Genomic DNA, 12,591 nt, shown 5'->3' with positions numbered 1-12,591 from the left:
AGGTCCCATGTTAATCTTTTACACTATTGCCAAAGTTATAAATGGTTCAATAAGACTTGGCTCATTAGATTAAACAAACTGCAGTCTGTGTGGCTTAGATCATCATCATCGTCATCATCTTCATCATCATCATCATCATCACTATCATCATCATCATCATCATCATCAACATCATCATCATCATCATTATTATCATCATCATCATCATAATCATTATCATCATCATCATCATCACCATCATCATTAGCATCATCATCATCATCATCATCACCATCATCATTAGCATCATCATTATTATCATCATCATCATCATCATCATTATTATCATCATCATCATCATCATCATCATCATCATCACTATCATTCCCGTGGACCGCTTGTGTAGCATTGGGACGCAATCACCTCACCATCGTACTCGGCTCTTGGTTGGACCCACTGACAGCTGACTTTTTCCATGTTTGTTTCGGCCTACCTACTTTCCTCTTTCAATGGGGCTTATAAACATTAACAAATCTCAATAAATATTCAATAAGACAAAGTTCATCATATGAAATTAACTGCAGTTTGTTTAGCTTAGATGGCATTACACAAATCTTAAAGACGATAAAGGAAAATATAAATTCCATGACATACCGATATGTCCTAAGCATTGAATGTCAAATTCAGTCCAGTATGACTTGGACCATAAAATTTTGAGTAACAACCTAAATATTTAAACCCAGAATTTTAAATTTCTCCACAGTACGATGGACGCCGTTATTTTAGGATCTCACAAGACGGGAGTCACGTGGTCCTGGGTCAGCCAATCGATTACGACGATCTGTATTTCCTCAACCAAACCTACTTCATTTTAAACCTAACGGCCACTGTAAGTAGATCTTCTGTACATGCTCATCTTGGGCTAGAGTGGTAGAGCTTTTGACTGATAACTTGAAAGTCGCGGGTTCGGATTCCATAAGTCCACCCAGCTGTGATAAGTATCTAAGTTTAGTCAGCTCAAATCAGAAGTGATTGCGTATGGTGCTGACCACACTATATGTGAGGGAATATGTAGGGGTCTCAATAAGATTTGATTCAAGACAGTAATGGAGACGTAGCAGCAACTGTTTAATAAGATATCTTTTTCAACGTCGTACACATTGTCTTAACTTACCAAATCTGACCTCACACGTGAACCTTATAAGTGCTCCTCTGTGGTCTCCATTCGTCTCATTATATACTGCCCAACAGCACACTCAACATCAAATCACAACGTTCTCTCTTTTATATACTCGTTCACGTAGTACAACATCAACATACACATACCTCACACAATATCCCTACACACTATTTACGGTACACACACGATTTACAATACGTGCTTTCACAGCCTCACAATATCTTCTTATGCCGAGGTCAAAGAAACAGATTGCCTCCACTGCATCTACTCTATTGATCTACGTTTCCTAGAAAAAAAACTAAATATTTGTAATAAACATTAAGTAATGTGATCAACAAATAGACGTACTTTATGATCGCCTATAGAGATTTTATATATATATATATATATATATATATATATATATATATATATATATATATATATATATATATATATATATATATATATTGAATCATAACTCAACACGATACTGTTTTACCCTGCCGTGGAAGGTTGTTAATTATTGAACTATTTGTTTTTAACTTTGACCCCAACAGGACAACGGCTCGCCCGACCCCCTAACATCCTCCACCATACTGACCATCCAAGTGACGGATGCCGATGACCAGGGTCCGTACTTCGTGTACCCTGACTGTCAGAGACTGGACAACTACTGCACCACGCCCTATTTCCAAACGGTCATCAAGTGCGGCTACACGGTGAGTTGTCGTTCTTGCTGTGCATAGAGTTACCGTTCTTTGTCGCAGTGCATAGTTATCGTTCTTTGTGTCCCTTAGTTTTATGGTGCACAGAGTTAGTTCTTTGTAGCTGTACGTAACTGTACACCCATAGTGTCGTGTTCCTGCTGACATTTTTTCTGGAACTTTCAGGGCCTGCTGAGAATTTACCCCGCCCCTATACTGGCAGAAGACAGAGACACGATGAACTACTCCATCAGCTACAGCATATCCAGAGGTAGGAAATAATTTTTCGAACTTTAACCCAAACCTCTACATTTAAATAATAACTAGCCAATTGTCTATCTTACTGATAATGTAGCTTACTGAAGTGTAGGGGGCCGGGAGGGGGGCCGGGAGGGGGCCGGGAGGGGGGCCGGGAGGGGGGAGAGAGAATTACCCTACAATTTTATTTATTTTTCTTCATTTAAAAGGTACTTTTGTATGTAAAAACTATTGTTACTGTTAAAACTGTCTAATTTTATGTAAATGGGTGTTCTAAAAGGGTTTATTTTCATCGTGATTTACAGAAAAAAATACCGTAGGCCTATCAAACTTTACTTGTATCGGTATTTATTAAAGTTTAACTTTGTCGCCATTCTGTTGTCAACGCCAGGGCTATCCTTACAGTAGTAAGCTTCAGTAGCATATCCAATGCTTTCACTAAAGCCTAACATATACAACGTATCTGTTACTCTGGGTGTAACCTAACATTCAAATCTTGTGCAATGATTTCAATGGAACTTATCATCACAATAGTACCCCATGTTTTCAGTGGAACCGAATCAGCTGACCGAAAAATTTGAGATGAACTCAGTGACAGGGATCATCAAAATCGTCAAGCCCACCTGCTCACTGAGTGTCAAGGAGATCCTCTTGACCATTACGGTAAACATTTGTGTGTGCACTCAGTGTAAAATGATTATAAAAAAAAATATTTTTGTCACATTTTGTTTTAACATAAAAATATAAATGATATAAAAAGAAATTCTAGAAAGTATCAAGTCCTATCTATTACAGTTTCTTTGACTGTTTGATTTTACACAGTAGTGTACTTTTAAATAAATTATCTGTGTTGTTTATATTTTTAAAAAAATAACATATCTTTTTACTGTTACGGGTAATACAAAAGTATTACCTAAATATTTGTGTTTTAAATTTACAATGATTTGCGAAGTTATTGTGTCATATTATTCTTTCAAGCTTAATTATTGCCAAATTTGTGTACATGGTTTTTGTATATCTACTATGATTTTAATATAAATTCTTAAAATTATATTTACTACATCGTCTTCATTTTACGATAAATTTACATACTACCTTTAGATTTTAATGATCAATGCTATGACTTGTCTGCACTCAGCCTATAGAAAGTTAATCCTTATTTATCTACTGGCGTACAGGCCACCGAGATCTCCGCCCTACAGCACAGCACATCCGCCACCCTCCAGGTCGATGTGCTCGACAGCATCGTGGTACCACTGGACAACATCCTCGCCACGGCAGACAAAGCCACCGTCCCCAACGCGGCCTTGAACTCCGAACCCGCCGCCGCCACGCCCAGCGTTAAACCCGAGACAACCGACACCTCCAGCACGGCCACTGTCCCGCTGACCATGTTCCTCCTGTCCTTCCTCGGCTTCATCGCCATCGGCTCCGTCGTCGTCTACATCGCTATCCGAACCGCTCGCTCAAAGCGGAAAGAGAACGCGGGCTCCAACGGTTCTTCCACCACCATCACCAGTAACACCTCCATGGAGGAGGTCGCCCCTGATTGTCACGTGTGTAAACAAGAATACCCCAGCGCCGCCACCTGCTTCCGAGCATGCTCCGTCAAGCGAATCGACCAATCCACTCAACCAAGCCCAAGGCCTGGTAGCTTCAGAAACAAGTTCCGAACATTTATCCAATGTTCCAGCGACCTGACCCAGAAACCTCAAGTCGGGCCTAAACCACAAGACATGAGAAACCCCGTCACAAACAAACCTCAAAGCACGTTTCATTTCGATGACAATATCCACTTCCGGCCCAGCCCCGCCATACCCGGAATCGCCAACACGGGAGGGTTCATGAACGACCCCTCGACCCTGGGCTCGATGAAACATGAGCGCGGGGGAGGTCTGAAGAAGATCGGCGTGGACAAACCGGTCCGGGAGACGGACAGTCCCATGCAGGAGAACCGGTTCAAGATGCGCTTCAACAACATGGTGCCGGAAATTTTCAAAGCCGGAAACCCCAGGGTTCGATTTGATACGAGCAACTTAAACCCTGTCTAGGATAAGAGGGTTTGAAGTTCGACGATACAAGGAACTTAAACCCTGTCTAGGATAAAAGGGTGTGACATGTTTCAAATAATGACTGATACAAATGTTTCTTTATTGATGTGTGTTGATGTATTTCTAGTTTTAGAACATGTTGCTGTAGTTGAAATATTTCAATGATGTCAATGTAACTCTGGCTTAAGCAGCCATTGTGTACGCAATTCATTTCAAGGCTACAATAGAGAAACTTCAAACAATATTATGTACACACGCCGAACCCCCTCCCCCTTTTCCCCGACTCGCACTCTAATTTCAGAAATTTTTATAAAAATCTATACTGTAAAACAAATACTGTAAAACTATACTGTAAGACTATATTGTAAAACTAAGACCGTTGTTCTTGAGTCTTTAATTGAACGATTTTTTTAAGTAAACGATTAATAATTGACAGAAACCTCCGAACGAGTAAGATAAAATATTTTGTTAAATTGCACGAATGTAAATAGAAAATACTATTGACAGATGCAGTGAGATTAGTACAATTAGTATTAAAACAGGTAGTATTAGTTATTTCATAAATTAAAGACAACTACAGGTGCAGTAGACGTTTCGACCCAAGGTATTCGTTAGCACACAATAATGACAATAATGTGGTTACGGATTAGAAAAAAAAGACAAATGTTAACATAATTTTAGACCTAGCTCAAGTTAACCCCATCTCTATACATTGGCCAAACGTTTTTTATCATCCGTGTTTTCTTTTAGATTTAGACAAGACGTGCTTTCAATGATGAGATTTTCACTAATTTTTTTTGGTTTATCACTATTGCGTGCTGACGAAGACCTTAGGTCGAAACGTCCATAATAACTTTGTCTTTAATTTGTGGTGTCACTAACACCACCTGTTTTATTACTAAATTAAATTGAATAAATAGAGGCAACGTTGTAAATCATGGTTGGTGAGGTGGTTGATGAGGTGGTTGGCGTAAATAAGTGACCAACCCACAATTACCAAACCAAACAGACCAGCCTGATTATTTCACACACCGTATTTAGCTACATGTTTCGTCACTCAAAGATTGCAATTTTAGCTACCAAACACAAGTAAAAGTGTTATGCTTGATAAGAAACTTAATAATAGTAACAAAAGAAACACAATCAGCCATGCAGTAGTCATTGAAACACCAGGGTTCGATTCGATACAAGCAACTTAAACCCTGTCAATCAGCCATACAGCAGTTATTGAATGAGTACAATTCGACATCAAAAGATCGCCTTTACATACAATATCGATAACAGACTTTGGTTGGCACAAGCAGTAACCGCAGGAAATATAAACTAAAATAATCTTTAAATTAAAAAACTAACAATACCTGGTATAGCCTACAGCGGACCTGTGGCCTACGGGTGATGTCATGGCAAGTTGTAAACCCCACGACCCCACTTAAGTAAACACTTTCAGGGCACTTTTTTTAAAATGATGTAATAAAATATAAAAATAAACCAAAAAAAACAATTAAACATTTAAAATATAATTATTCGCCTTCTTACCTTGCGTTTGCTTTTATGTGAAATAAAATGTTTTTCATATTTACTACTTTTTGTTTTTGGATGTTAGTAGAATTTTATTTTCTGTAATCTTTGTCATTTTTATTTGAACTAATTTAAATTACTAATGTTATGTTTTTCAAGTATTAAAGTTTAAATTTTTAAGAAGACTGTATTAAAATTTGTGTATTGTTGTTATGAGTTATGTACATTAAATTTTCAAATCGTCATTATCTGCCCAACTAAAATACAATAGTATAGCGTTTTTAGCGAACGTTTCAGTAATTTTAAGAAATTACAACAGGATTTTAATGTAAACCAGACTATTACCAATCGTTTAGTTATAGATATCATACCACTTCTTTACCTCATTGCCATTCGATCCGTTACTTCCCCTTACTATATAATCGTATTGGCAGTCGCTCCATTACTTCCCCTTACTATATACGCTTATTGCCAGTGGAACCATTACTTCCCCTTACTAGAGTATATAGGCTTTTTGGTAGTCAATCCATTACTTCCATTTACTACATAGTAGTTTTGTACAAATCGGTTATGCAAAAGTGTGTGAAAATTTTGATCTCTTTATTTCTGCCATGGCGTACAGAAAATATCAAGTTAGGCCTAAATGAAAGATTATAAAAACCTTGTCTCACTAAAAGTGCACTACTTGATGCTTGAAAGAAACGGAAGTAAACATCCCTTCTAGTTAGGAGAGCTCCATTAGTTATTGTTTCTATTGTTAGGTTACATCAAATACTTTTTAACATTTGTTAGGTTATATCAAATCAATTTTAAGATGTGATGATTCATTTAAAAAACGGCAAATATATAGTATAGACTTATAGCAGGAACTTGTAGCGTAAACATGTTGCCGTCACATGTTGCAAGAAGATTTAGCTAGACTTTGCATAAGAACATCTAGAATATATGAAAGAACTTGTAATAAGATATTTAAAACAATATAGATCTGTTACGTCAAGTACATCTAGTAAGAAAATAATATAAAACAATTATTCGACCAAAAAAAAACGTATGTGTGTGGAAATAAATAAGTCTGTAAAAGTTGGAGGCTTCTAAAAGATACAGGAGGGCCATGGTGAAAAACGTTTTCATCTTATTTGTGTTTTCAATACTATCAGTACCAGTGGCCAGAGGTATTTATAAAAGACATTTTTTTACTTGTTAGCTATATCAAAATATTTGTAAATTGTAATTTACCAGTAATGGTACTTTATTTTTTAATCCATTAAGGCATAGATTTAGGCCTAAATATATGCATTTTTTTACATTTAGGGATCGGTTTTTTAGTTCAAGGTTAGGGATGAGTTGGTTATCGTGAAACTAGCTATACGATTGTGTTTTCTTTGGTAGAAAGGCTTGCAAGAAGGGCCAGTAGAGTTTTTTTTAATAGTTACAAAATACCTTGCTATTGATTATAGCCCGACATTTGTATTAAAATAGTGCGACATATTTGTAAACACTAAATATGGCAAACAATATAACCCACAACCAATTTCCTGAAACCCAGGCAGTAAAACGTGTATGGAACCCGCGGAAAAATTCCTCAAAGTTCAAGGCCATCCGGGGGAGGTGGTCATGGAACTTGCCCTCGGGTCTGAAGGCTTCTGGAGCTCGACTGTCCAGGATGTGACGTCAGGAACGGACATCAGCGAGTACTTTAAAACTGGCCCAGTCAACCAGAGTGACACATTGCACTGGGCTGTCACAGTTGCCAGATTTTTACCAGCAGAAGTAAGATACGCCATCTTCGATTCTGGTATTGATTTATGTAATTTAAAGTTAAATTATTCGAAACCAGTAACATTATTTTTGCTCATCCGATTTTCTTTTTAAAAGCCTATTCATGTAATGAAACAGTAAAACAAATGCACTTTGCAAACTACGTTGCCTGAGTTATAACAGTTTAAGTTAGATTAGATTATCATCAATATTTTACCTATTTCACTGCGTAGATTAGACTATATAAAAGTGATAACTATTCCTCCAGAATCGATTGGTCCCACATGAAATTAAATTTACCTTACACTGTTACATCGATGGGCATACAAAGGTGGGTCTGTGTGGTAGTGGTTGTATGGTAGAGGCTATGTGCTATGTGGTGTACTGGTGTTTTCTAAGGTGTTCAAACATTTGTCACAGTTGTAGTGTGGTTTAACTACGATGAATGCATACAGTGGCTGTGTGATTCGACGAAGATGTCTTGTTTGGCGAGAATAAAGGATCGAATGCTGTTCTAATGATGTTAAGTGGTGAGGTGATAGTGTGCTCGTGTGTAACATTGAAATGGTGTGGTTATCCATCTGCTGATGTGGCTGTGTGGCTACGTGGTGTTCAGGTGTGGCTGTGTTTAGCAGTTACGCTGATATCGTAAATACATTGTCACAATATTGAAGGGTACAAAGACAAAGTGTTATAGCTTATGTAACCAATGTTCAACTCTCCCAGCCATTTTTTCGACGGGGCGTCCTATTGGCCAATAAAGCAAGTACTGATAACGTGACTTCTATGATAGAATTTACAATTTTTAAGGTAACTTTTCTTTTCATGGGTTGTGTTGTTGTTCAACGACTCCATTAGTCCCGATTGTGTATCTGAATATAAATTATGATTTTTTTCTTTAAATTTTTTTTTTAAATTCCAGACTGTTTAAGTTAAATTTAATATTTTGATTCTATAATGAGCAAATGTATAATATCTATTTATAAAACAAATACTTAATATAGAAATAACAATATCATTAAAAATACATTGATGAGAACTTGGCATTTAGATGCAAAAAATAGAAACGTCTCTATGTTGAAGTTGACTTTTTTTGCCGTGCAGGACACACCGGTAGGGTCAGTACTGTATCTGATGCACCTGCACTATCCTACCGTGTCGAGTGCTAATCTAGTCTTCACAGTCATCCACGAGGACGGACTAAATGTAAGTATATCTGTCCATCTGTCCCTTGGCCTAGCAGATATTTGTGACGCTACAACTGATCTTTTTACCTGTTGTCTCCATTGCTCTATGACCTCTGTCATATATTATTGTTTGTGTATGTGTGTATTTGGATAGTTTGTTGCTTTTTGAAGACATATTACACCTTTTTTTAGATTTAAAAATAGAGATAAAAAGTACTAAACAAAAAATGTGTGATGTAATGAATGTTTAAAGGTATTGGCCAGATAAATGTGATGTTTGTTGGCCAGATACAATAATCTTCTACACCATAATATATCAACAGGTTACTTCTTATATTTTCCCAGGATGTATCAGCACAATACTTAAATGTAACAAAGACTGGAGTGATCACGTTGAAAAAATCTCTGGAATCGTTCAGCGACCAGCTGTTGTTGCTGTTGCTGCATAAAAAGGTGAGGAAGTGGCTGATGAGACTGACCAGGTGTACTACCATACAAGCTAGTGTTCATCATCACATAGCAGTTGTATGTCTTTATGAGGGTCTTCTGTAAAGGACGTAACATGACTTCACTCACGTAACGATGTTGTTCAGTGTGAGAAAGAGGTTTAAGAAAGAGCACGACTTATGTATTTTTTAAAAACAAACGTTATTTAAGACTTGCATTGTTTGTTATTTTAGTGTAGGGAAGGAACATTGTGACGTCATTTTTGAGGGGTCTGTTTTATTTTCTTAAAACTTAAGACAATAGTGGGAATTGGGGGGGGGGGGGGGGGGCAGAGGCGTAGCGAGGGCGGGGCGGAGAGTGCGGACCGCACTGGGTGACACCATTTAGGGGAGGGGGGGGGGGGTGACACCAAGGCAAAAAATGGCAAAAAGTACAGAAGCAAAATGCCTTTTTGTGAGATCCATTAGTGATTAATTAAGTTAAATAGTCTTTTAAGTACAAATTAACGGTTATTGCAAAAGGGCGGGGTATTATAGGCCTATGTAGGCCAACACACACACACACACTATATATATACTTTTTTTTTCTTTGGGAGGGGGGTGACACCACGAAATGCCTCACCGGGTGACACCCGACCAAGCGACGCCACTGGGGGGTGGTATTCGTCTGAAGTATTGCATTAAGGACGAACCCTTGGTACGATGGTCGACCTCCCCACAGTCAGTAAGCACAAACACGCGGGGCGCCCAGCAGGTTGACCATGACCTTGATTTCCCCAGCTCCCCGCCCCCGGAGAGACGGTGCCCGTGGTTGTATATGTGGTGGAGGTCATGACCCCGATAGACCCTGAAGCCTCGTCTGAACAGACGCCTCGATTTGTTCTGGAACATTGCCAGTCACGTCATTGTCATGTGGGGGTGTACAGAGTAGAGGCCGATAGTCAGGGGAAGGTAAGTCATGTCAAGTGGGGGTGTACAGAGTAGAGGCCGATAGTCAGGGGAAGGTAAGTCAGATGTTAGGGGCTGATAGTCAGGGGAAGGTAAGTCATGTCATGTGGGGGTGTACAGAGTAGAGGCCGATAGTCAGGGGAAGGTAAGTCATGTCATGTGGGGGTGTACAGAGTAGAGGCCGATAGTCAGGGGAAGGTAAGTCATGTCAAGTGGGGGTGTACAGAGTAGAGGCCGATAGTCAGGGGAAGGTAAGTCATGTCAAGTGGGGGTGTACAGAGTAGAGGCCGATATTCAGGGGAAGATAAGTCAGGTGTTAGAGGCCAATAGTCAGGGGAAGGTAAGCCATGTCATGTGGGGTGTACAGAGTAGAGGCCGATATTCAGAGGGAAGATAAGTCAGGTGTTAGAGGCCAATAGTCAGGGGAAGGTAAGTCAGGTGTTAGAAGGCCGATAGAAAGGGGAAGGTAAGTCATGTCAAGTGAGGTGTACAGAGTAGAGGCCGATAGTCAGTGGAAGGGAAGGCAGGTTTTAGAGGCCGATATATACAGGAAAAGTAGTCAGTTGTTTAAGGGTCGATTGACATGGAAATGTATGTTATTATGCTTAGAGGCGGATAGCGAGGGAATGGTAGATCAGTTATTTAAAGGCAGATGGACAGCAGAGTTTCTTCCATGCGTCTATTCCGGGGGGGGGGGCACTTTCTTTATATAGAAAATATATACTTTACCCATGTCAGCTCCCCCCCACTCGAAAATAAAATATCAAGTGTCGTCGTCTCCCGTCCCCCGTCCCCCCCCCCCCCCCCCCCGAAAAAAAAGTCTGAACGAAACATTGAAAGACAGGGTAAGGTAGTCAATTGTTTAGAAGCCGATAGACATAGAAAGGTAGGTTAGATGTTTAGTTGACATTTAAAGTATTCTAGGCGTTTAATAAAATATTTATACAAGTCATGGGATTTTTTTTTAATAAACAATATTGCTTATCGTAAAAGATAGATTTGAACAAAACATATTTCTAAAATATATACTGGCTCCTGACAATTCACGCGATCAAAACTTTTCCACCTCATAAAACTTTTTAAAACGAGCGATTTTTAAAGGATGTCTGGTTAACGTCAGGATCGGAACATGCGCTGTGTCTGTTTACAGGGGACTAGTGGTCAAAAACAGATTATCTCTTTGTCCAGTTGAACAGCACTCGCGATTGCCGCGTTGGCAAGTGTTCTTGTTTTCGTTGAGATTTCTAAAATAGATTTGAGCTCAGAAGGGGAGACGATCGCCATTAATAAAAACTCAGTGGTTCTAATTTAGTCATTATTGTATGCTGAGCTGCGACTCCGTACTGCTAAGTATAAAATCCACGGACATTCATAGTGCGGATCTATCCCTAGCCCTTATCCTAACCTAAACCTAGTAGCCTTAATATTTACCTAACGGTTAGTTTAACTATTAGAATTAGGTTTAGGGTCAATTTGTAATCGACCTTTTTTAATGGGGGGTGGGGGGTGGGGTGGGGATTGGGGTGTTTAATATACAGGTGGTAAGTGACCTGTAGGAGTGATGGGGGAGAGGGTGAGCAGCAGTGGCGTAGGCAGGGGGGGTTAGGGGGGGTCATACCCCCCCCCCCCCCCCACATAGACCCATCGGTATATATATAAAAAGTGTGAGGGGGATGCAAATCGAAAGTTTGAGACTATCCTGGCTACGCCACTGGTGAGCAGGGCTTATTGACGGGGTAATGCTCTGTTGCCAATGAATCTAATCAACCGATAATATCATCTAAAGAATAAAAAAAAACTGTGTATACAAATATATTAACACTAAAGTGCTGAGGGGGGGGGGGTTATTAAAAATATGTTTGTGTAATGTTACTGACAATTTTAGGGGGAACTAACTTCAATCACACCAAGTCAGTTACTGGCCATGTGTTCATGTACTGTCAACTATTTTATCATAGGGGGTAAGTTCACATAAATGTATCGCCCTTTAATGGTTTGTATAATGAACTGTCGTTACGCATTTGTTGAGATTTTTTCTTTTATAATTTATTTCACAACTAATAAACGTTTTGCTTTAAACCTAAAAAAAATGAAGCTATAGGTAACAGAATTTTTTTCAAATGTTTATTCTAATTATTTTCCATTAATGATGCCGTTTTCTGATTTTTCGTAATAATTATTAGAAGTCTAAATTACAAATGTCTTTAAAAATATAAAGAGAAACATATTACAACATATTTTTAATAAGTCCGATAATAATGAATCAGTAATTTTATCAGCAGCTAAAATACATTGCAGTCAGAAAACCTAAGATGATTTGTTTTTATTTAACATTTGAGAAAAAGTTGATTTTAAAAAAATTTCTCCTATTGTCTACCTGCCCCCCTTTATGATTCAGGTAACCCAGAGAGTTACCGCCAGTTTTTCAGCATCAACTCCAGCACCGGTGCCGTGTACCGTGAGGCATCTGACCCTAGTGGACAGTTTTTTATAAATTCAAAAAATAAAAAAAAAAAATAATAAAAAAAAATTAAAAAAACTAAAAAAATAAAATAAAAAAAATAAAAAAAAAATAAATTC

The 12,591-nt window shown here is 38.5% G+C and overlaps 1 protein-coding gene and 1 long non-coding RNA gene across 2 annotated transcripts; both read left to right on the top strand.

The window, feature by feature from the left end:
• The first annotated feature begins 740 nt into the window (after positions 1-740).
• LOC131933298 (uncharacterized) lies at positions 741-2,105 on the top strand. The gene is made up of 3 exons (XR_009384929.1): positions 741-868; positions 1,699-1,860; positions 2,032-2,105. It is a non-coding gene; the product is annotated as an uncharacterized LOC131933298 (long non-coding RNA).
• Positions 2,106-6,408: 4,303 nt separating this feature from the next.
• Positions 6,409-11,970, top strand: LOC131933304 (uncharacterized; the record flags this gene model as incomplete). The annotated part of the gene is given in 8 exon segments (XM_059290083.1): positions 6,409-6,844; positions 7,219-7,442; positions 7,699-7,761; positions 8,157-8,240; positions 8,535-8,636; positions 8,963-9,070; positions 9,844-10,014; positions 11,897-11,970. Coding segments are annotated over 8 exon segments (887 nt in total), but the record flags the coding sequence as incomplete, so codon positions are not given.
• Between the last annotated feature and the right edge of the window lie 621 nt (positions 11,971-12,591).

The sequence above is a fragment of the Physella acuta genome, unplaced genomic scaffold (assembly GCF_028476545.2).
Source record: "Physella acuta isolate Inbredline_101_S28 unplaced genomic scaffold, ASM2847654v3 ptg002444l, whole genome shotgun sequence".
Taxonomy (NCBI): domain Eukaryota; kingdom Metazoa; phylum Mollusca; class Gastropoda; family Physidae; genus Physella; species Physella acuta.
This window is presented reverse-complemented; position numbering and strand designations above follow the sequence as displayed.